The sequence below is a fragment of the Calypte anna genome, chromosome 14, assembly GCF_003957555.1.
Source record: "Calypte anna isolate BGI_N300 chromosome 14, bCalAnn1_v1.p, whole genome shotgun sequence".
NCBI lineage: Eukaryota > Metazoa > Chordata > Aves > Apodiformes > Trochilidae > Calypte > Calypte anna.
Genome location: NC_044260.1, coordinates 7,215,744 through 7,237,712, shown reverse-complemented (window position 1 = coordinate 7,237,712; position 21,969 = coordinate 7,215,744). Strand labels below are relative to the sequence as shown.

The 21,969-nt window shown below is 40.4% G+C and overlaps 1 protein-coding gene across 1 annotated transcript in view; it reads left to right on the top strand.

Annotated features, from left to right (window-relative positions):
- Nucleotides 1-15,348: 15,348 nt before the first annotated feature.
- The window catches only part of LMTK2 (lemur tyrosine kinase 2), a 38,469-nt gene continuing 31,848 nt past the window's right edge, over nt 15,349-21,969 (top strand). The window contains exon 1 of the mRNA XM_030459651.1: nt 15,349-15,704. Coding sequence (XP_030315511.1) covers nt 15,554-15,704 — 151 coding nt within the window. The 5' untranslated portion in view covers nt 15,349-15,553. The remainder of the gene's footprint in view (nt 15,705-21,969) is intronic.

Genomic DNA, 21,969 nt, shown 5'->3' with positions numbered 1-21,969 from the left:
TACTGTCCACTGAATGTACAGCAGGCCTTTTCCAGACTGCAGGGATTTCTTAATCACTTTGATTGTTTTGATTGGCAAAGAGGCAACTGATCAAATGGGAAATCATCATGGATATGGTAGTGCCTGTAATATCTGAATGTCATTTAAAGAATCAGGGCTTGTTCCCAAGTGATTGAAGCAGCAGGGTGGGAATTGGGGATTTCCAGTTCTTTGCTTTTGGATTAGGTATAACTTAAACTGTGCTGTTGGAACAGTCACCTGTGGAGTATTCTGCTCTTACAATGGTCAAGAAAAGCTGTACATTGGATAATCATTGTTGGAGCAGGGATCAGGATGAACAAATTGACTGGTTTAACTCAAACCAAAGCAGAAGGATAAACACTGTCTCCTCTAAGCTTAGTTGGGACATTCAGTGGTGGCTCAGAGCTGTCTCACCAGAGCCAGTGGGCACAGTGCCAACAGAGGCTTTTTAATGGCTCTGTTGCTGCTGTTGTGCCCCTGGGGGTGATGGCAGTGGATTTTTATTTATCCCAAACAAGCACCTTGCACACTGTTACACTTTCTAGGTATCTAGCTGTTGACAGCCATGGAACTAGTCTGTAAAAATGATGTGGCCACCAAGTGTGGACTCATTAAATTCTATACCCACTTGGCAGTCAATCCTTGCAGATTAGATTATTTTTGGACTCCTCATGGAGCAGGCAGGATTTGTCTAAGAGGAAATGTGATAAGAGTAGGATAGAAGAGAAGAGTGAATTCTGCTGCTTAAAGTCTGGTCCTGGAAGAATAGAGGGGATAATGCACTAATCAAATTCTGACAAGGTATTAAAAAGAAAAGAAGGGAATGCATTTTTGAGCTGCCTGCACCAAAGCTGAATGCCTGATAAATAAAGTGGGTTTTCGGCATAAACATAATTTTGATTTTTTGGGATTACCCAGGGATAAATCACACAATTATAGCAGCCGTAGATAGCAACGCATGCAAGAATGGGCCTCACGTGCTGGTGGTGCCAAGAAATCAAGTAGACTGCCTGTTCTGAGATGCAGTAGAGTATAAATAAATGCAGATACTTAATCTTGACCATCTGCTATCAACATAGGTAGCACATGTTATGTGTGATGCACATTGATGTGATTTACATAAATAAAATTAAAATCTCTGGTAGGATTGACAGCAGTATGTTAGGATGACTCTTGGCTCCCTCACTTTTCCTTCATATCTTACCTTTGTTTGTTACACTTGATAGGAATTTTTAAAGTATTAAGCCCGTAGACGTGGGGGATTTGCCAACACTGATGTAGAAAACCCCTGTTCAAGGACCAGGAGCGTTAGTGCTCCCCCAGCTCATCTCCCAGCCCCTGGGCTGCTCTGTCCAGCAGGTCCCGGAGGCAGTGTCCGTGCTCCGGGCAGGCACCGAGGTTCCTGAGCACCACCGTGTGGCTGCTGGACCCGGGGTTGCTGGGGAGGGGATGCCAGGAGGCAGCAGACCGGGTGAGTTAACTGTGTTGCCACAGAACAGAATATTCCATCACCTTGCTTTGGGGTTCTACAGTGTGCATGCAAGTGACACAGAGGAGCCAAGGCCCTACATATTGAAATAATCAAGCCTGTACAAACACTTGTAATCAATTTTTGTAAAAAAGGCTACTGCTCTTACACTGCTGAGTTAACTGGGACATGCATATGAAGATTTATTGATAGGTCACTAAATCCTGCCCTGCAGTACAAATAATTGAGAGACAAAATGTCAGCAGAAAAGTTGAGGGATTATCCAGAGCTGCTCTGTTGATTTGTGTTCACTCTGTGACTTCCACAGGTGAGCACAGAGCTGCTCTGAGATGACCCAAACTCATTTCATCCTGCCAGGGTGTCTTGTACGTGTATGCTGCATTTCCCCACAGTGGCAGTTTAGTTCTCCAGTTTAAAACAAAGCAGTCCTTTGGGTTTTGAAATACCCTGCAGTGCTATATCCATTGGGACACAGAAGTGTCTAAGTGCACAGACAGAGCCCATTGGAATTATGCTTTTTCTAAGAGAATAAACCAGCTTATCCTGACAGGCTACAAGTTACAGAGGATTTTGTGATTAAATCGGCATTATTCATACCAATTTCACATATTCAAAAATTCAGAACAATAGGAAAAGATTTAATGTGATGGAGTGGGCTATGTAAGAGCTCTAGAAGCAGACTGTAATACCATTGGAAAGAGGTAGATAAGGGACATAAGAGGAGCTAGTTCAAAACACTGTGTGTTATTACTATTATTAATACTGTTCTCACAGATGTTTGGGATGTTTTAGGTATTTTTCAGATACACAAGAAAGGGCTGTGTTTGTCCAGGTAGTTCACCATGGGTTATAAGATTTTTTTCAGTTTGACATGGAAACAAATAAAATAAACACAGTTTGCCATTACCTTACTTCCTGTTGAGAACATGTTATTCTGTCTTTATTCTCTTTTAAAACAGGGTGAGGAACATGGTAGCTGTAGAGAAAGTAATAGTAATACTATAAAGGCATTCAGCCATCCTGTAGCAGTTCAGAGAATCTCCTTCAGCAGGTACAAAAGTGGCATCCTTGAACTTCCATAGCATCACAGCAAAAGTTCTTATCACGTACCATGCCTTGATAAAAAGAGAGAAGAATCAATAAGGCAGAGAATCTACACTGAACAGCTACAGCTGATGCTGCATGGAGTTCTTAGGATCTCACAGTCTTGTTAACCTTTAACTTAGTTCTTTTTCCATACTATTTATCTCAAAATCTATATGTAAAAGACTTGCATATTTTTTCTTCACTGTCACAGTGAACAAGCCATTCTCTTTTTATCTCTTCCCTATGACTGATATTTCTGTACTTGTTCTAGTAGCCAGTCTGAACTGATTCCAGTTTAAGCTAATCCTTTTCAACACTTCTGACTGGAATTGTGTAAATATTTAATACAAATTCTTACCAGTGCTTTGTCTAAAACTTCCAGTATCTCTTTCTCTTCTAAAAACCTCACACCACCCATGTTAACATTACATTATCTGTTTCCACAGCTGTGTTGTTCTGGCAGGTCTGGCACACTGACAGTCTATCAGAGCACCCAGATCTTTTTCCTTCTCTGTTGCTTCCAGCTGATGAATCTCAAGATCATGACTTTGCAGTTCACATTATTAAATTTCTAGCACAGCAGGCAAGAAGGTCATCTAATTCCAATGTGATGATCTGGTCCTCCTCAGTACAGGCAATCCCTTCCAGCTTTGTATAACATGCAAACTTTTTGAGGCTGGGTCTGATCATTATTCCTGGTTCATGGAAGTATATATATTAAATGGTATTGCTCCAAAGACTGATCCCTGAGGAACACCATCAAGTAATTTGGTCAATTCTTGTAACTCCTTTTTTATTATAACCTGCTGCTCCTTGTTCACATTGGTTTTATCTTAATCCCCATCATCTTCACTTGCAGTAATGATTTTCAATGGAGCACTGTATCAAATGATGTTTCAGTTTCAAGAGACTTCACTGCAACAGAGTTCACTGCACTTTTCAGTTCTAAAAAGACTTATTCAAAATATATTAGTTCAGTTTGACACCCTATGCTTTGGTAAACCATGTATTTTTTCTCACGTTCTCTCTGTCTTCCTATAATTAATTGTTCTTCCTTCCAATTTTTTTTTCCTGGCACTTAGCATTATAGTCAATTTTAAAAATTTATTTGAAAATACATATACCTTCTAAAAATACTTTTTAGAATATAAACATTGTATTTGCTATACTGAAGTCCTTGCCAAACTTCATTAAACACTGTGTACTTTTCTTGTAATTTCAGACACTGGCTATTTCAGTATGATAGGGAAAAAATTGTTTGTCTCGCTCAGTGATTTTTGCATTAAGAAATATAGTTTGTCTCATTTCTGTCTTTTCTAAGAAGCTCCTAACAGTGCATGAGTGGGAATAATCTGTCCCCTGCTGAAATGCAGGAGGCATCTCCATCATGCAGCAGTTGTATATAGACCCTGGAGCTTCTGATTTCTATTGCCACCTTTGGCATTGCCATTCTCTCTATGCAAGACCATTTTCTAAAGAGGTGGGACACCTTCTGCCTGAGGCATACAGAAGGGAAGCTGTGTACTGCCTGCCAGTGGCCAGCTGGTAACTGAATACTTTTCACAGTCTAAGATAGTCTGAAATAGACATTTGATAATTTAGCTGCCAGTCTGAACACCCTGACTCTGCAGGTCCTCAGGCCCTGACAACCCACTCAGGATTGTCAGAAAGAAATGTTAGTATGGAGTTAGAATACAGAGACTCTGTTTTAAGTGCTTATTGATTTTTCCTCCTGTGGATGTAATTTTTTCAGTATTTTTCTGGCACCCATAGCCAATGAGAGCAGTCAAGGCATTTCCTACAGAGAGATCTACTTGAGCTAATAGGTCATCTCCATATCTTATTTATTCTTTAATTCTTCAGATAAATTGCTGTAGCCACATCATGAAGGCTCTCCCTGAGCTAAAAAGTTCAGATAGGCTTGGGGAGAAATGTGCTCCCCCACACCTTGATCCCCTGAATCCACCAGAGATTTGTTTCTCAGCAGTGAGTCCAACATCAAACAAAAAGTAAAGGACTTGTTGAGAAATGACATTGCTGAAGTTCTTTTCATCCCAGTCACTTGTGGCTGCACACACCCAGCTGCTGTTGTTGGGAGTGCCTCCAGACAGAGCTGGGTGATGCAAAGCATTTTTCAGATGTTTGCACAATGAAGAATTGCCATCATAGGGCCAGGAGCAACTGTTTTCAGAAAGTAAATATTGTGCATTTCTGTGTTAGATAATAGCTAAGGGCAGCGAGCACCATGGGTGGAGCCTGAAGGGAAAGCATGGCAGAGTGCAGGGAGATACTCGTTCCTCCTGAATCAGGGTGAGATTTCTGTTGTGTGGTTCAAGCAATGCTTTCCCTTTCATCTGCTACTACTGGCTTCAATGCATCATGTTTAATTTTTCAGAGATGTAAAATAAAATTAGAAAGGAGGAGTGCAGCAAAAGGTTCAGTGAATTACAGAAAGAGTAATAATTTGGTATCTGACTCATCTTCACACCATTCCATCAGATCAAAAATAGCTCAACTCCTCCTCAAAGATAAGCGCCAACAACAGATCCCAGGAGTTTTGCAGTGTTTACAGTTTAGCAGCTCTAGTCAGGACTTCTGCATTTCTCCATATAGAAAGAACAGCTTTCTTTAACTGCAATGTTATTAACTCAAATACAGTAACTCTCCCACCTGTTAGCTGGTAACACTTTTTGACTGTTTCACTACTGCTGTTCTCATACCTTTCCATTGCAGCAAGTTACTTAGAGAAAGGATTGGCACTTACCAGGCATATTCTATATGCAAAGGGTTTTAGTAGGTCTTCATTAGTAGTTTTCAGAGTATCTTAGAGGCCATTTCTCAATATAACAGATAGGAACAGTAAGTTTAGTGTTGGAATATCCCTCTGGTATTTCTGTGGGCTCTGATGTTCAGAATACATTTGATCCACATCATGTCTTTTGGGGAGTTTGGGGATTGACTACTGTGTAAGGACAATATGACTTAAAATGAGAGTGGTTTGCAAAGAACTTTTGGCCTGCTGGTAATAACCTACATGATTCCTTCTGCTAGATGAATGGCAGGAAGCTACCTGAAGTTTCTTGTCTTGGCAAGGCAAGGCATCAGATAATCTGCATGAGGCTCTATGTGTGAAACATCTAGAATGAGGAAAGCAGAAAACATGGGCACGAGGACATAGAATGAGTTGAGGTGAGCTCAACATGGAGCTAACCTGACAGTACTAATTTTTGTTACATTGCTTGTTGATGTGGATATGAAATGGTTAACTTGAGGAAGTGATGAAATCCATTAAGAAGAGGACAAAGCCAGCATCCTTCCTTATCCTCAGGAGTGGCTTGGCTGCTAACTGATTCACAGCACAACTAAGTCTTTGTTTTGCTACTGCAGAGCTTCATTAGGAACTGCAACATCTCTTCCCTTTTGCAACTTCATTGCTGTCAACAGATTTGAGTGCAAGAGTTTGAAGCAGGGGCTGGTAAGCTGTCATTTCCCAGTTCCTTTTGTATCCCTCTACTGATAGGTGGGTGAGATGGGAGGGCTATTTCACCTTTGGGGGAGAACTGCAGGTGGGAAATGACAGCTGAAATGAACACTTAATATTCTGCCTACAATTTCAGGATGGAAAGTGAACATCAGTCTTACCTAAGGTTGGTGAGCAGATCCAGCTTGTGTAATCAATGTGAATAATTCCATGCAGTCTGTGTGGTGCTGCTTGGGTTGTAAGCTCCATCAGGTAGACACAGTTTTGTTGGTGGCTTCAGCTCTTAGGCAGTATGTCATTGCAAATGTTTCAATAATTAAATGTTGATGAAGAAAACTGGGCAAATGTGTTCTCTGTTTCTGAACATCATCTTTCAGCTCCAACTCAGGTCTCTTCATGCAGCAGTATGTGTGACAGCTTGACAGATGACAAAACAAACATGAAGCATTGATTATTCTATGGGCACAATTACATGCTACATATCATGTTTTTCAGAGATACCTGTGCAAGTGTATGATAGTATTAAAGGTACTATCATAAATACAATTTGTATTTTAATAATACCTCACTCCCAGTGTATGTCTCAGATCTCAATAGGAACGTTTGGAGAAACAAGTAGTTTTGGTTCTTTCACAATCAAGGCAGTTACCAGTTCAACTATTTCTAGTCCATAGCATCAATCCAGGTCATTCCAAAGCCTTATATTCACACTATGTTTTCAATAAAAAGCTTTGCAATGGGAACTTTCATTCTAATTTTAACTCTTTCAGGCAGCATTACTAAATCAGGATTGTGATCCTGTAAGATATGTGTGAGTCAACATTGCGAACATGGAGCTGAAGTTCTTGCAGAACCAAAGTGCAAAGACTCTGTTGATTTATGGGATAGAGAATCTTTACTCAATAGCTCAGATTGTGTTCTATAATTTGAAGATAAGGAACGTGAGTTTCCAGGGGATGTTTGCTTGAGGTTTGATCAAAAGGAAATATCTCAGCAACCTGCTGTTTTATTTCACCATAGATTCATTAACTGTTAGGAAACATGTTTTTCAAGTGATTACAGGTTTATTTTTTCAAAACTGTATTCTAATGCGAATTACATGCCAATGAAAATACAGAATAATCTTGCATGTTTACAGAACCAAAGCTGCACAGTCTCATTTTCCTCAAAGTCTGTGATATTTATTTAAAGCTTCAGTTTTGACCTAGATCCAGTTCTCATTTCTGAAAGCTACATGAAGTTCTGAATTGCAGCAATTTTCTCCTTAGGATCATTAATGTATATGTATGTACATAAAACCAAGAATTTCACCCTCTTCTCACATGAACTAGATAATATTTTAAAACAGACCAAGTGCCTCTGTGTGAAGATATGCACTGGATCTTGCAGGTGGGGGAAAAATGTGGTCTGTATGTATGTCTTATTAACTGCTTTAGCTTGACTTATTTGGTTTTATAAGCAGCATTGTCAGGAGAGTTAATTGCATCAGAGTCATTGAAGAGAAAAATCACAAAAGAATTCTAATCATAACAAATTAGGCTTTAATACTGCAAGTTGTCAAGTGTATCAAAGGCTGTTGAAAGTCATGTTGATGGGAGTAACTGGGGGGCTTGTTAAGGCAGTCATGATCATCTCCCTGACAGAGGCTTGCTTTGGGGAAATGTGATATGAATTTTTCTTTAGGTTCTCATCTCATTCCCATGCTGTGTTTATATCACTTTTTTGTGTGCTTCTTCTGTAATTTCTCAGAAACTCACTTGTAAGCATAAACAAAACTATGTAATTAATGAAGTGCAAAGCTGAAAGGAGCCTTAAATGAATGCAAGCTGCATCTTCTTTTCCTAGTTTTGAGAATGCCTTCAAGTAATTTGAATTGGGGCCCTTTTATAAATAAAGTAATATTTTTCTTCTAAACATAGTCACAACACAAGGCAGATCCCTGTTTGCGGCTTCTTCTGGTTCCATTTTGAAAGACAATTTTTTCTTCCTAGCATTTTTTTTTTAAGGAGAGTAAGACCCAAGTGGGTGTGTATTTCTTCCTTTCTAGTAATGTCTACAGTATTTTATCAGTCTCCTAGGGGCTGACCCTTCATTCTGTGAATGGCCAAACTGCTACTGAAATCTGTGGCAGTTAAAAAAAGTGCAGGATCAAAGAGATATTCTGCTGGCAGCTTAAAGACTGACAGAATTGGTAGCACTAATGTAGGCATTGTTTCTCTGGGATTTAAATGTGCCCTTACATGTGTCTGTCACGTGCAAATCTACCTGTGGAATTTCTTTTCCACTCCTCAATAATTCTTCTTTTTTTTTTTTTTTAAGACTGGGCAGAAACCTGAATTCTTTTTTTCAAACATAGTAACATGAAGTAAAAAGAAAAAGCTTAGCAATAATAATGCAAAAGACAGAACACATGAATACTTGTTCTACTTCAGATCCATTGGCTGTGACTATGTCTCTTTTAGGTTAAGATTGCTATACAGGGACCAAGCAGAAAGCAGTCACAGTGTAAGCATCTCTTTCTTTTCCAGAGTAATGTAAATATCAGTGATAGCTGCTTCCAGTGCTTCCTGGATCAGAGGACTCAAAATTATATACACAAGATGCATGACCAATTGTATATTTTAATTATCACAATTCTGTATGCTAATTAGTTGTTCCAGAGTAGCAGTAAAACATTTGCAGTATACAGCAACCAATTTATTGGTCCTCTGAATGTAATTAATGTTCTCACCTAATGTGAATCATTTCTATATATCTATTAATCATAAAATGCAAGATTCCTTCAGCAAAGAGGCAGCAAATCTGTAAGTTATTATGTACCTCCTGTGTTCCAAATGGTGACCTTCATATCTATGTCTTATTTAGTTTTTAACACATTTTGTGTTTTCATTGCATAGTACTAAGCATACTTTCTCTCATAATCTATGATGTGTTGGAATTCTATACAGCACTATAAAACTCTGCTTAAAGGAAGCAAATATTCAGAGCCATCTGGAGATGTATGCAGTTTCTCAGTGGTGGACAAAACTGTATTTCAGAGAAGGGCAGGAATGACAGAGCAGAAAAGCAGTTAAGAGCACATATAGGAAACAATATCCAGTAGTGAGCTGTTTGGATGCTAAACCAATCCATGGCAGAGCTCCTATGTGTTTCTCACTCCAATTTTACTCTATAAGGAAAAATATGTGCATCAATTGAGCCACCTGCATAAGTGCCACTGCACTTAAAAAAAAAAACCAAAAAAACCCCAAGGACAATACATTGGTATTTCTGCTTGTGCACAAAAAACAGTGGAAGCATTTAATGATAAGCAGGAGTATTTAACATGTATAGGAATGTATTACAAGTTTGTTAATTTGCTTGATAAAAATATCATTTTCAGTTACCCATATTCAATGAGTCAGCATTTTAAAGTTGTGTTTGATGAAAATGTCTACATGCTTGCGTGGGATGAAGTAAAAAGTGGCCCATCCTGTGTTTGATGGTTGTGCTGTAAAATTTAACCAACTGAAGGGTAGAAGTGATAATATTGTTTTTATCAGTTCAGCAGTAAGCAGAGCAGGTGCAAGCCATGTTTTATCCATAACCCCTGGGAAATGGTAATGGTAATTTCTGTTGTCTTCCTGTGTCAAATGCCAGGCTCTCTGAATTTCTAATCAAGAGCACTAACTAGAAGGACTGATAAGGCACAACTGAGCACCTGGGTTGCATCAAAATGAGAAGAGCTCTGTTAACTGCTGCTTATTGTAATACATCACTGTTGGCAGCACCTGTGATATGACTTTATAAATAGGTAACCTGAGCTGTTTTCACACAGTTAATTTAGAAGTTATCAGCTTGTTTGGCATCTTTCCAGCCACGTGCTGATGTCACGTGCTTGTAAGACAAGCAGAAATCATGCTTTGTGGTTAATGTTTCTATGGTACTTTATGACATCAAGTTGGAAGGTTTTTTCCTTATTTTTAAAATTCCTCATCTGCCTTTGCATTCAAAGAGAGTTTCAACAAGATGTTTTTTTAACATTTTTGAATGTCCTGGAGTTCTGAGCTTCTGCTCATCCAAGATGGGATAATTCCTTGGGTTTTCCTAGGGTTCATCGGTAAAAACATGAGATATATTTCTGCATATACTGGCACACATGAGTAATATCTATCACATAAGTAGCTTTACTCCCTTGTAGGATATGGCCAGAACAGTGGAAGAAATGCAGTACTGCTATGATGCTGTAATGAAGGGAGAAAAATAAAATCCTGCACTGTGAGCTGAGCTCATTAAATTGTCAGTATTGGAGATGAAAAACCAGTTGCAGTAATTATGATTCCTGCATAAACTTTTACCATCTTTTTTATCTGTCTGGATTTTATAATCATACTAGCAAAGCAACTTCACCTCTAAGATCCCGAACTTTTCAATAATTTTGTAAACCTGTTTTTGTGGGATTAGTTTTGTTGAAAAGATGAGGAAGGGATTGTGTAAGAGAGGTCTTTCATTCTTGGATGATCTCTAGACTCTTGGACTGCACGGGTAAGGAAAATCAGCTCCATATTTCAGGTCTGGTTGTTTTTTGTAAGTAACCAGTTAAAATTAATAAGTAAACTTTAAAAAAATACACAGAGTTGATACCAAGGAGATACTTAAACATGGCTCCTTAAAGGACCATTCACTACAGCCTGTAGATTGTTTTCAAAAGGCACTGGTTCCATAACTTGTAGGTAGTTTTACTGAACTCTTGAATTTTGGTTGAAATGTTGCTGAACTGTTGGTTTGCAGGAGAGCTATTCTTGTCATATGACACCTGTAAAAACCATATGACATTGCCATATGACACCTGGTGTAAAAACAGATGAAGCTTTAAGCAGTAAGGCTTGTTTGGGTACTCTCAGTTAGGGCAAGTTTTTGAGAGTTGCTGAGCAGCGTCTACAGCTATTGCATGAGGAAAAGCTCAACTGAAACCTCCTTGTTTGATCTGTCGTGTTTTACTTGATCTGTTTGTGAGAATATTCTTTCTGGTTTGCCTTTTTTATTTTTTTCCTTGACACACATACAATGTAAATTTAGACCAGTACTGCATTAGACATTCGTTTGATTAAATGTTTTATCACTATATTCAGTGCTGCTTTGCTGCATCTCCAGCAAAATTTGAGAGCACACAGTTTAGAATTTGTTAAAAATAAATAGAAGAGAGTGGCAAGGAACTTTTAATGTACCTATGAAAGTTTTACACCAGCCTCTTTACACAGACATCATAATTTTGCCTTTCCTTTTGTGTCAGTCAAAATGACTTAAAGTTCCTATAACATTGGGGAGAATAGACACACATAGATTCTCCTTAAAATTAAGGGGAACACTTCCATAGAGAGCTTTAAGATGCAGATCTATCACCACAAATGTGTCTTTTATTCCAGCATTAGACAGATGTCAGTGTCACAAAAAAAGTTTCAAACTTGGCATAAATTGGCATTTTTGCTGGCAACATCATGATGTGGAGAAAGAAATTTGTCCACCCATGACTGCATTTCTTGTAAGCCAGAATGGGATCCCAGTGAGAATAAATTTATACTTCTTATGTCCTTTTGAGGGAATACTTAAATGTTTTTTCACATATTATTTTGATTAATCCCATTGATTCTGTTGTATGGTTCAGTGGACTAAAGTGAAATGGATTTAAGAGGTAAAGTAAACTTAAATTAATTGGATACACTTAAAATTATGATAATCTTCATATTTTAATGTTAAAACCTCTTCAAAGTACACCTGTTTGAAGCCAAAGTACATAGTGCCCTTTCAAATCAGGTGTTCCTGAGTAAACAGAAATTAAATTTATACTTAATTTTCGAGGACATTAGTAGCAGATGCATATCCAAATATGATATAGTTCCCAAGAATAATCCTGTAATGGATTTACAAGAAACAAGGGCTGCTCATTCTTTATTTAACACAGTTTAAAATTAACAGAAACTGAATTTTCTACCAGCAATTCAAAATATGCCCTGCCATGTTTTTCAGGGGTTTGTTTTTACATGTGCAAGCTTAAACATTTGTGGGAAGAAACCAGATTTCTGTTCTTAGCCCATGTCAGATAGCCCAAATTAGGGGAAAACATTTGGCTTAAGTTAGCTAATTAATCTTACCTGATTGTTTTAAACCAAATTTTATTTAGACAATTTTCCTTGGGAACTATGTAAAGTAATTTTGAATGCTATAGAATTGGAACTTAGAAAGATGTCTCCAGTGATATAAAAGCACTATTAGGTCACTGATGGCTGAAAGTGGAGGATAAAATCAGTGATATTTATTTTGTATCTATCAAGGGGAGAAGCAAATCACTTTATTAAATGTGAAAAGACAACTCTGACAGGGAAAGAAAAAGTTATATATGATAGCATGAGAGATTTTTCTTTTGGGAGGAGAGAGAGCAAGGTGTGTGTCTCAACATTCATATATACACAAATTAATCTTTATGCTTAAAACAGTGACCTGGAATAAAGACCTTGATTCTCCAATCAGCTCTGTTTCTGATGCTCAGTGGTACTCTGTTTTATACTAAGCAAATTGGGAATCTTTTGGGGCTTTATTCATGGTTACATTGAAGACCTTTAACACCCCTTTGGCAACTTGCTCAGTCTGCTAGACAATATTCCTTCCACACCAATAATATTCTAAAAAATATCGAAGAAAACCAACTGAAAGTAAACCCATCAACATTCTTTAGTTGATCCAATTATCTGTCTCTAAAAAAAGGTTTTAACACCTCCCACATGGAACAGCAGCTTCAGTAATTTGGCAATGATAACAGTGCATAATCAAGAAACACGGAGCTATGATATGTGTTAACACATCCATTTTGTGTACAGGAGGAGTTTTGTTTAAGTAAATATATTTTCCTTTTAAGCATCTTTTGGATTACATGGTATTAGGTTGCTCATCCCATTAGTCATATGGTTACAATAAATGTTTACCTGCAGAAATTGTATATGGGTGAATTGTAACATTGCTGATGATGGCAGATAGGAGATTAGGCTCTGCATCATTGTTTTGTTTTGATGTTCATGGTGTATTTGAAGACAGGGAGTAATTTTGACTAAAATGGAGAACAAAGGATTGGCAGATTTGGTTATTTAGCTTCTACCAGTGACTAATTCACAGCTAACCTGAAATGTACCATCATTATAGTGCTCTGACAAGTCCTTTTAATGATACACTGCTGTAATTTCCCAGGTGATCTTACAGCATCATGTTTTATCAGCAAATTACATCAAAGGCCTAACAATTATGTTTTGGTGGGTGGGGAAGTAAAGCACTCTCCTGTGTTTAAAAAGCAACAAATTGTTTTCACTACTGAAATGAAACATCCTTGCATTGTAAACCTGGGGCAGGTACACTGGCTTTGTCCATGTTTTATACCACAGAACAGTGTGGTTTGAATAACCATCATTAAAAATGTGGCTATAATGTCTACTAGAAGGAGACACCTTCACACCCAGAGGCCCCAGTCCTGACGTCCATACTCAGTGGAGAAAGATTTGATTGGTGTGGAATAAAGGACTAACCATGAAGTTCCCACTAATACTTACAGGATACACAGAGAAAGACCTAGTTGGATGCTTGTCACCAGCATCAGCTTTACATCAGTACAGAGGTATTTAAATTGAGATGGTGGCTGTTTGTACATGAACAAAATTAATAGAGTACACACTGCACACTACAAATCACTGATTTTAAAGGGAAAGGACCACTTTTTGCCTTCCCAGTCCGTAAAATCTCCAGAGAGGGAAGGAACACTTTGGGACTATTTATTGCTTTAAATTATGTAAAAAAACCAATTCACAGTAAGCAGAATAATGCATTAATAATAGTTTATAAAAACAACAAAAGAGATTGTCTTTCAAGTCATTATTCAAGTAAAGTATTTCCCTTGGAAGAAAAACTAATTAGAACATTTCAAAAAATATGGGTCATTTGGTAGTACAATTACTGTCTTCAAGGCAGAGAGAGGACAGCTGGGGGTACCCACAAGCTTGGTAAGAAGAAAGTAGCTGGCAGGAGAAAAATTACTGTAGAAAACATTCTTAGCCACAGAGGGATTTAGGCTCTTGTTGTGTCTTCCTGGGCATTGTCTTCCAAGCACTGGTTTGAGCACACAACTTCCCTTTCATGAAGTCCCAGGCGTGGCCTCATTGCACATTTCTTTGGACAATCTGTGCTCCCAAAGTCATTATATAATCTTGACATAATTAGCCTTTTTGCTAAATTACTAGGAAAATGGAAAATAGTTTGTTATTTCAATGGTATTTCCTTATTTCCTCACTATATACGACCTGATTCCTTAGGATAAAAACTTGTATTTATACTACTTATATAGTCACCTTTTTCATGTACTCTAAATCCAGCAGAATTGCAGACCTAAACCAGAATAACCATACCTGAATCCTGCTTCTATAATGAATTTAAGAAGGTAATTTCCAACCTTGGGAACACACAGGCTGCTGAGGGTTCTTGGTGCCCAACCTCACACCCGCCCCGCTCCTCTGCTGCGGCAGAGCAGATGTGACCCGGGCACATCGCAGGGGTACCGGACTGCTCCGGGGACTGCCCAAAAGCTCCGGGGTTTCTAAGGAACCCACTTCTGCCTTTCACATTTTCTCCCGAGTTTTCTCGCTCGGGCCCTGGCACAGAGCTGCGGCTGCACAGAAGGGGCAGCTGAACGCCGACTGCCCCCGCTCAGTTCCCGGGGGAGTCCCCAGGTTCAGGCTAGCCTAGAAAAGGAAGAAACCACCGTCGGCCCGGAAAAGAGGCAAGAGATTTGGGCTTGTGCTTCCCCCATGGCAAGGGGGCTGCAGAAGGGCCATGACTCGGAGGGCCTCAGGGTGCGGCCACCCCCGCCTTAGCGAGACCCCTGCAGGCACCGCCGCGGCTGCAGGGGGCGCTGCTCGCCCCGCGTATCTTGAGCACCGGCTCAGACGAGCCCCTTCCTGCTGCTCCCGCCCTCGGGAGCGACGCCGCTCGGCGGTTGGCGGAGCGCACCGTCAATCTGAGTGAAGCTCCTCCCACCTCCCGTGGCCGGGGGCGGCTCCATTGGCAAACGCGCCCCGCCACTCTCGCGCCACAGCCTTCGCTTGTCCGAGGTGTCACGGTGCAGAACGATTGGCTGAGCTGAGTGTCAATCACGGATTAGCCCCCTCCCAGCCGCTGATCCCGTCCTCTGAGCGCGGAGCGCAGGGTGATTGGTCCGCTGGGCTCTCAATCAGCACCTCACTCCACCTCCTCCCAGTCAGGTAGCCCGGAAGATGGCGGCGGCGGTGGCGTCCGCAGGGGCTGGCGGGGTTTTGTGAGAGGAGAGGGGCCGCGGAGGTCCGATGCCGCGAGGAGCCGCGCCGCGGAGGCGGAAGGCAGCGGCTGGCGCGGGGGCTCGCCGGAGACGCTGAGAACCTCGAGCCCCTCATTCGGCGCCGAGTGTCGGGCCGTGAGCGGAGGGCATGCAGCAGCGCGGGGGGCTCGGTGGGAGTGCCGGGCGGCGGGGGGGTGACCCGCTGCCCTTCGGTGCCCGGCACCCGCTTGGGCTCGTCCTGCGGCTGTCGCTGCTCTTGGGGAGCGGCGGGGCGGCTCCGCTTCCGCTAGCAGGTGCAGGTGAGGCGCGGGAGGCGGCGGAGTGAAGCGGGGTGGGGAAGGCGGCTCCGCGCTGGGGCCTGCGGGGGGAGCTTGGGAGGGGGCGGTGGCGGGGGCTCGGCGCGGGGCTCTCCCGCTTGGGGCCCGGAGCTCTGGAGACGCGGGGGCGGTGGAGTGAGGGGACTGCGGCTTTCGTACCCCGTGCTGCGGGCAGCGCTCGGCGCTCTCCCCCTGTGAAGGGCACGGCGGGTGGCTGGGGCTCCCCGGCGGGGCTGTGTGCTGTAGGCTACGTCTTGTGCTTGTGGCATTGAGCGGGAACCCCGCTGTGGAGGTACCTCGGTCCCTTTACATCGCACTGTGTGCTTGTCCTCTCTGTGTGCTTCTCCACTTACCTTCGTTCTATAGTGGCTCCAGTTCAAGCCTCTACAGACCTTAGTCTGATTTTTCTTATTTTGACTGTGAATCACCGGGATTCCCGTTCCTGGGTGGAGGCTCCTCAGGGCAGACGGCTCTTCCCTCCTTTCTGGTCTGATTAGTAGGATTGTCCTCCGAGCCCCCAGTCTCTAAATAGTCGTGTAGTTTACATTTATTTGCCTGTTATGTTCGGTAACACACACTTTCTTCGATTTTCTCGCTTATATTCCTGCTTATCTTAAGAACACAAGCTAAAAAATGTTTTTCTCAGTAGTATGCTTTATGATTGGAGTTAGTACTGATAGATGACAACCATCTCTTTGATTGAGGAGGGGTTTTTGTATTATATTGGGGCTTGAAAACATAACATTATATTGTGGTTGAATTTTTTTAGCTTTGGTTTGAATGTCTGTACTGAGATTAATTTCTAGCCAGGAAGTGTTGGACAGCTGAAACAGACAATATGCATGGAGTGGAGGAGGAGCAGTGGGGAGGGAGAGGAGCACAGAGATTAGTTAATTTGGCTGCTCTTCCACAGAAAGTATCAAAACTGGGAGTGGAACCCACACTTCCATTATTTTTGGACCTTTGCCTCTTTCCCAACTTCTTTTTTTTCCCCAAGAGTTTTTCTGAATTTTTTATAAGTTACACACTCCATCAGCCTTCTTTGAGGTCTTTCTTACATTCTGCAAAAGCAGACTTCTGAAAAAGAGAAAACTCTTGGTCAAATTGGTATTTCCTTTGAGACTAAATTATAGTTTTCCCATTTATGAAATACATGAAGTTTGTCCAAATAATATTAATATGTCATCAAGCTGTAATGTAAGACAGAAGAATCCATTCTCTGTGGAGATCCTTTCCACCTTTGCTGTGTCTTTCTGAAGGTATATACCAGAGTGTTTGCATCAAGTGTTCTCTTCTTTTTATTTAAAAATAAAAATTCCTCATTGCTATCAGGACTCTGCTGTGTAACTTACAAAGCTGGGATAAATTCCATGACAGTGGTGAAAAGCTTAATTCTCAGAATGAAAAGTTGATTGGAGAAAATGCCAGGAGTATTAAAGTGGTTATTATTATTATTGTTATTAAGTCTGAATGAGGTATGTTAAGTTCTGTACTCTTAAAGGAAGTACTTATGATGTTGTAATCTTGAAATAATAGTTAAGGAAACACTGTAATTTTATATGTTGTCTTTAGTTGTAGTTGTAGCCCAAGGTATGTGTACGTGGGATTTTACCTAAAGCTGAACAAGCTGTGCCAAATCCTGCCAACGAAATCCAGTAAACTCCAGGAAATTAAACTTACACTTTCTGCTATATCTTTGCTCATATTTTAAGAAGCAACATATTATTTTACTGACAGATATTTAGTATTTAAACCTTTATGCCTCAAGAGAAATCTTCTCTAGTTTCACCAGCACGACTTTTGCTGGGAAGAGTTCTTACTGATTGAAATAATGTGTGCAAATGGGGTCGCTGCACCTCATTCTTTGTCTGCAGCATGTCAGAAAGCTACAAGGACTTTTTCCCCCCCATCTTTTTACAAGTTTACGAGTGGATGTCATACTAGGCAAATTTTATAACCTGTGGCTTTATTTTACTGCTTTAAGAATCGTGACTTGTGTTCAAACACAAATTTCAGTTGTAAGTGAATTTCTCATGTATCTCATGAGAGGTTGCTTTGATTTCCTGTATTTGCACTCGCAGTTGCTGATGATCTTTGTTTTGGCACTTGGCAGTTTTTGCAGTCCACTGTAGCAATATGTAAACTTGTTGTGAAGTTGTAAACTTATGGAGTAGCTCACAGAACATATCCTTAATCAATTAATTTCTTTTTTGGGGAGTAAGCTGGAAACCAGGAAGGGCTGGTGGCAAGTTTTATCAAGACTGGACTGGATTCCTTTTTCCAGAATGCTCTGTTTTGTGGAACTGCAGTGGAAGTATGCCAGACTGTATGACTGGGGAGCTGTCAAGTTCCTAGAGCCTTGTTTGAGATGAATGATGCCACTCTTTAACTATGACTTCATAGTGTTTGCAGATGAAGGCATCCATCGATGATGTGTTCTATATTAATCTTGCATTTTTGAGTTTATACTTCTGCACTAATTTAATTTTCTTTTATTTTCAAAAATAAGGAGGGGAGGTTAAGGAAAGAAAGGCTTTTACTGTTCCCCATGCAGGATTTATGGTAATTATTGTAGAATATAGGAAAAACAAGATGTTGAAGATGGTATTAGCTAAAAATGCTTTGATCAGCTTTAATTTATTCTGTGAATGGAAAAGGATTCTGATATGTACTGTGATAGTTCTGAATTAAAAGTTTCACTTTATACTGGAGGTTAGGGCTAGGGGCAGGTCTACTCGAAAGTAGTTCACAGAATGAAGTACTGTAGCTATTTTGAGGCTTATGGAGGTTTTGTGATTTTACCTAAATGCATCAGTCTAAGATGATTTCCACTTGTGTGGCTGAAGTAAGGGCATCTGGGAACGACTCTTCAGCAGCCAAACATAGTGCATTATCATCTGACATGTCTGCTTTACTGTGCTAAAGCTTTGCATTGACATTAAGACTTTCTTTCTGTTCTTCTGACTTGGATTCTCATACTTGACCTTAATTCAGCTGCCTCTCCAAGAAAACTGAGAATCTGAAACAAGGGTGTGTTGTCATGTCAGACCAAGTATTGTTGTCATCTCTGTGCTCTATGAAGTATTTGCAAATACAAAGTAACAGGGACTCAAAAAATATTCTTTTTTTCCTGTAAAACTTGAATAGGTGGTAGACTTCTTAGCAGGTGTGTTCAGTTTCACATTTGTTATAAATTATGTACTCTATTCAGTTGAACTGTTGCAGCTGGACTTGCGCCTTGTTCGTTTTTGGTTTGTGCTGAGTGTCTCAGTCTTGGGACTTCTCTCCTGGACCAGCTGAATTTTGTGGCAGAGAGACCTTGCTGATGAGCGTGGTCATGTGCAGTCCAGGAGAAGACACTTAGAAAATGGTGTGTTGTATCCACAGATCTACACCTTGAGTATCTAGATTCATGCAGCTATGTGTAGTATTGTCAGCTGGCCCTAGATGACAAGTTAAAACTTTGAGATAAAGTCCCTCTTTTATTCTTAAAACAAGTTTAGTACCATGTGTATATACACTTGGAAAATTGTTGCTTTCCAGTTGCTTTGGCTTTATTTTTCACTTGCAGTTCTGTCAGACTGGAGCCCAATTGTGGTTGTAGCCTGTGGTTTGGTACAGTACAAAATCTTTGTGACACTTGCAGGTAGGAAGAAAGGCAACTTTTTAATTATATGGAAGTCACTCATTTGTAGTTCGCTTGAAGTTAAAAATGTGGAGATTTTAATTAGTGGTATGTACTTTTCTTGGGAGTGATAAATCCTTTCTCGCCCTTCAAGTATTACACTTCTCCCTGTATTTCTTTTACTAGCTTCTGTCCCAGACACCCAGTAACTGTAGAGCTAGAGCTCCTAGTTGTCTTTTATCTTTTGTTTCCATCTGTGAGTTTCTGACTCTGAGGTAAGAAGCCAACCCTGACTCCTTGACCTGCAGGGATGTTCCATACAAGGCTGTGTTCACAGGCTTGGTCTGCTTTCCCTGCCTCTGGCTGTAAAGTGTCTGGACTTTGCTACAACTAGAGCAGTCCTTATAGGAGGAGATATTTTTTGAGGTAATTTCTCACATCTTAATTGCTTGTGTGTATTACACAGTTCCTCAGGTGTCATTGCAGCATATTAAGATAGCACTGATAGGAGACATTCTAAAGGCTTGTTGTCATAGCATCAGGCACAAGGCCCATCAGTTAGTGCTGATCTTACCTCAGATCCTGTGTGAAAAAGGAGTTTGTGTTGCATAGTGAGATCTAGTTTTGTGTTAGAAAAGCCCAGAAGGCGAGGTTATATTTTGGGGGGATACTGAAAAACTGTCAGGCAGATTTGAAGAGAATTAATTTTTTGAACATTTGCTGTAGCCTGGTTCGAGTCACCTTGCACATCTGTGGTTTACCTGCAGAGGACAAAGTGCCTCTGGTGTAATGCCAGAGGCTGCAAAAATTACAGAGCTGTTTCAGCCTTAATGCTCCAGTTCTGCAGCAGGACAGCATATGAAGTACTGGAGTCTTCCTTAGATTTTATTTTGGGTCTGCCTTTCCATTTGGTGTGTGAATCCAGCATCTGGAGTTGATAATAGTTCTTACAATTTACAATAGCTTAGATGATTCTATTATTTTGCATAAGCCCTTTGTTTTCATTGTACTGCTGTTAGAAAAGGCCTTGAGCAATGTCAGTGGTACTGAAACATTTTGAACCACTTCTATAATCAGAAACATACAAAATGTGTCAGGAGAGCTGTTTCAGTCTACCTGTGTAGTTAAGACACAACCTGTAGCAAGGTGTTGTCCAACAAAGAGCTTAGGCAGGGTGATGGTGTGAAGCAACCTGTCAGTGAAGTGTCTGCTGAGGGAGTTTCAGTGGGAAATGCTGGTACAAAGTAACACACTTTCCAACACTACTACACTTAGAAGGGTTTCTTAGCGGTAAGGAAACATCCCTGGCCTGACTTGACAGTGGCATGACTTCTTTAGGGCTACCTTTGCACCCTGAGTCTTGGTATGAAAGGTATAAAAAATTTGTCAGCAGGCTTTTGAGTGCTGGCTTTTAGGCTTTGAACCTGTAGACCAGATCCAGTTCTCCCAAATCAGTACTTCATTCTATAGCCTGTTCTTCTTCCCAGGGATCTTCCAGCTATAAATAGGGATGAGAAACAGAACGTAATAAACTATTTTGGCAAAATGGTACTTCTTGCTTTCTTTCCCAAATTGCTTAACCCAGTTGTACATTTGAGTTGGAGATGCATTTTCTGAAAAATCTGTAATCTTCTCATCCATCTGTAAATGATGGTGGTCTACCCAGTTCAATAAGTAAATAAATCTACAACTCTTCTGCCTCACTGCTGGAGAAATGGTTAGCAGGTGGAAGCATAGTATGCTTGAGCATGAATTAACTGTCAAAACCAACATCTAGCAGTATAGAATAAAGTGTGCTCTGCAGAACTTAGATATGATATGCTTAAGAATTATATGGTACCTTTGCACAAGAATAATGCTACCCAGATTTTCCAGAAACATTCCCATGAAGATATAGGATACATAATTATTTAACATGTATATTTTTTACCTTGTCTTCAGATGCCTTTTTGCAAACGTTGAGATTCTAACACTGAAGCTTCAAACAGATCTTGCTCTGTAAACACTTGAAACACTAGCCTATATTTAGACCTTATTAAAATTGAGCAGCATGCTGTTGTGTGAGTAATTCTTTGACATTACTAGGGAGGCTTTAGGGTAATGGAATAAGCACAGAAATATAAAACTAATCCCAGCTCACAGCTTTTCTAGTTACTAACTGTTCAGCCAAGGCTCAGGCTGGGACAGGTGTGCAGAAAAAATGAGGATCCTGAGCTGTGTTGTTCTGAGGGTGCTGTACTACGTGAGAATCCAGAATTGCCCCAGATATTTCTGCCTTAGAATATGTAACCTGTACCATCCTAAGGTACAAAGACAGCTTAAACAGCTGTAGAATACCATGTGAAGCACACTGTAAAAGTATTTAGAGGGACAATGGGATTTGGCTTAGTTTGCAGGGTGGACATGTTGTTTTTTTCTAAGGACAAACAGGAGGACTCAGGTAATTTGCCTAGAATTGTGAACATAGAGTTACATAGCCAGTTGTGATATGAAGTAGCTAATATTTCTTCCTGAAATTACTGTAACTTGTTGCATAGGACAGTAATGACTGTAATGATTTAAGGGTCTTGTGTCCACAAAACACACAGAACTATGGATCTGGCTTTTGTCCCTAAATCAGAA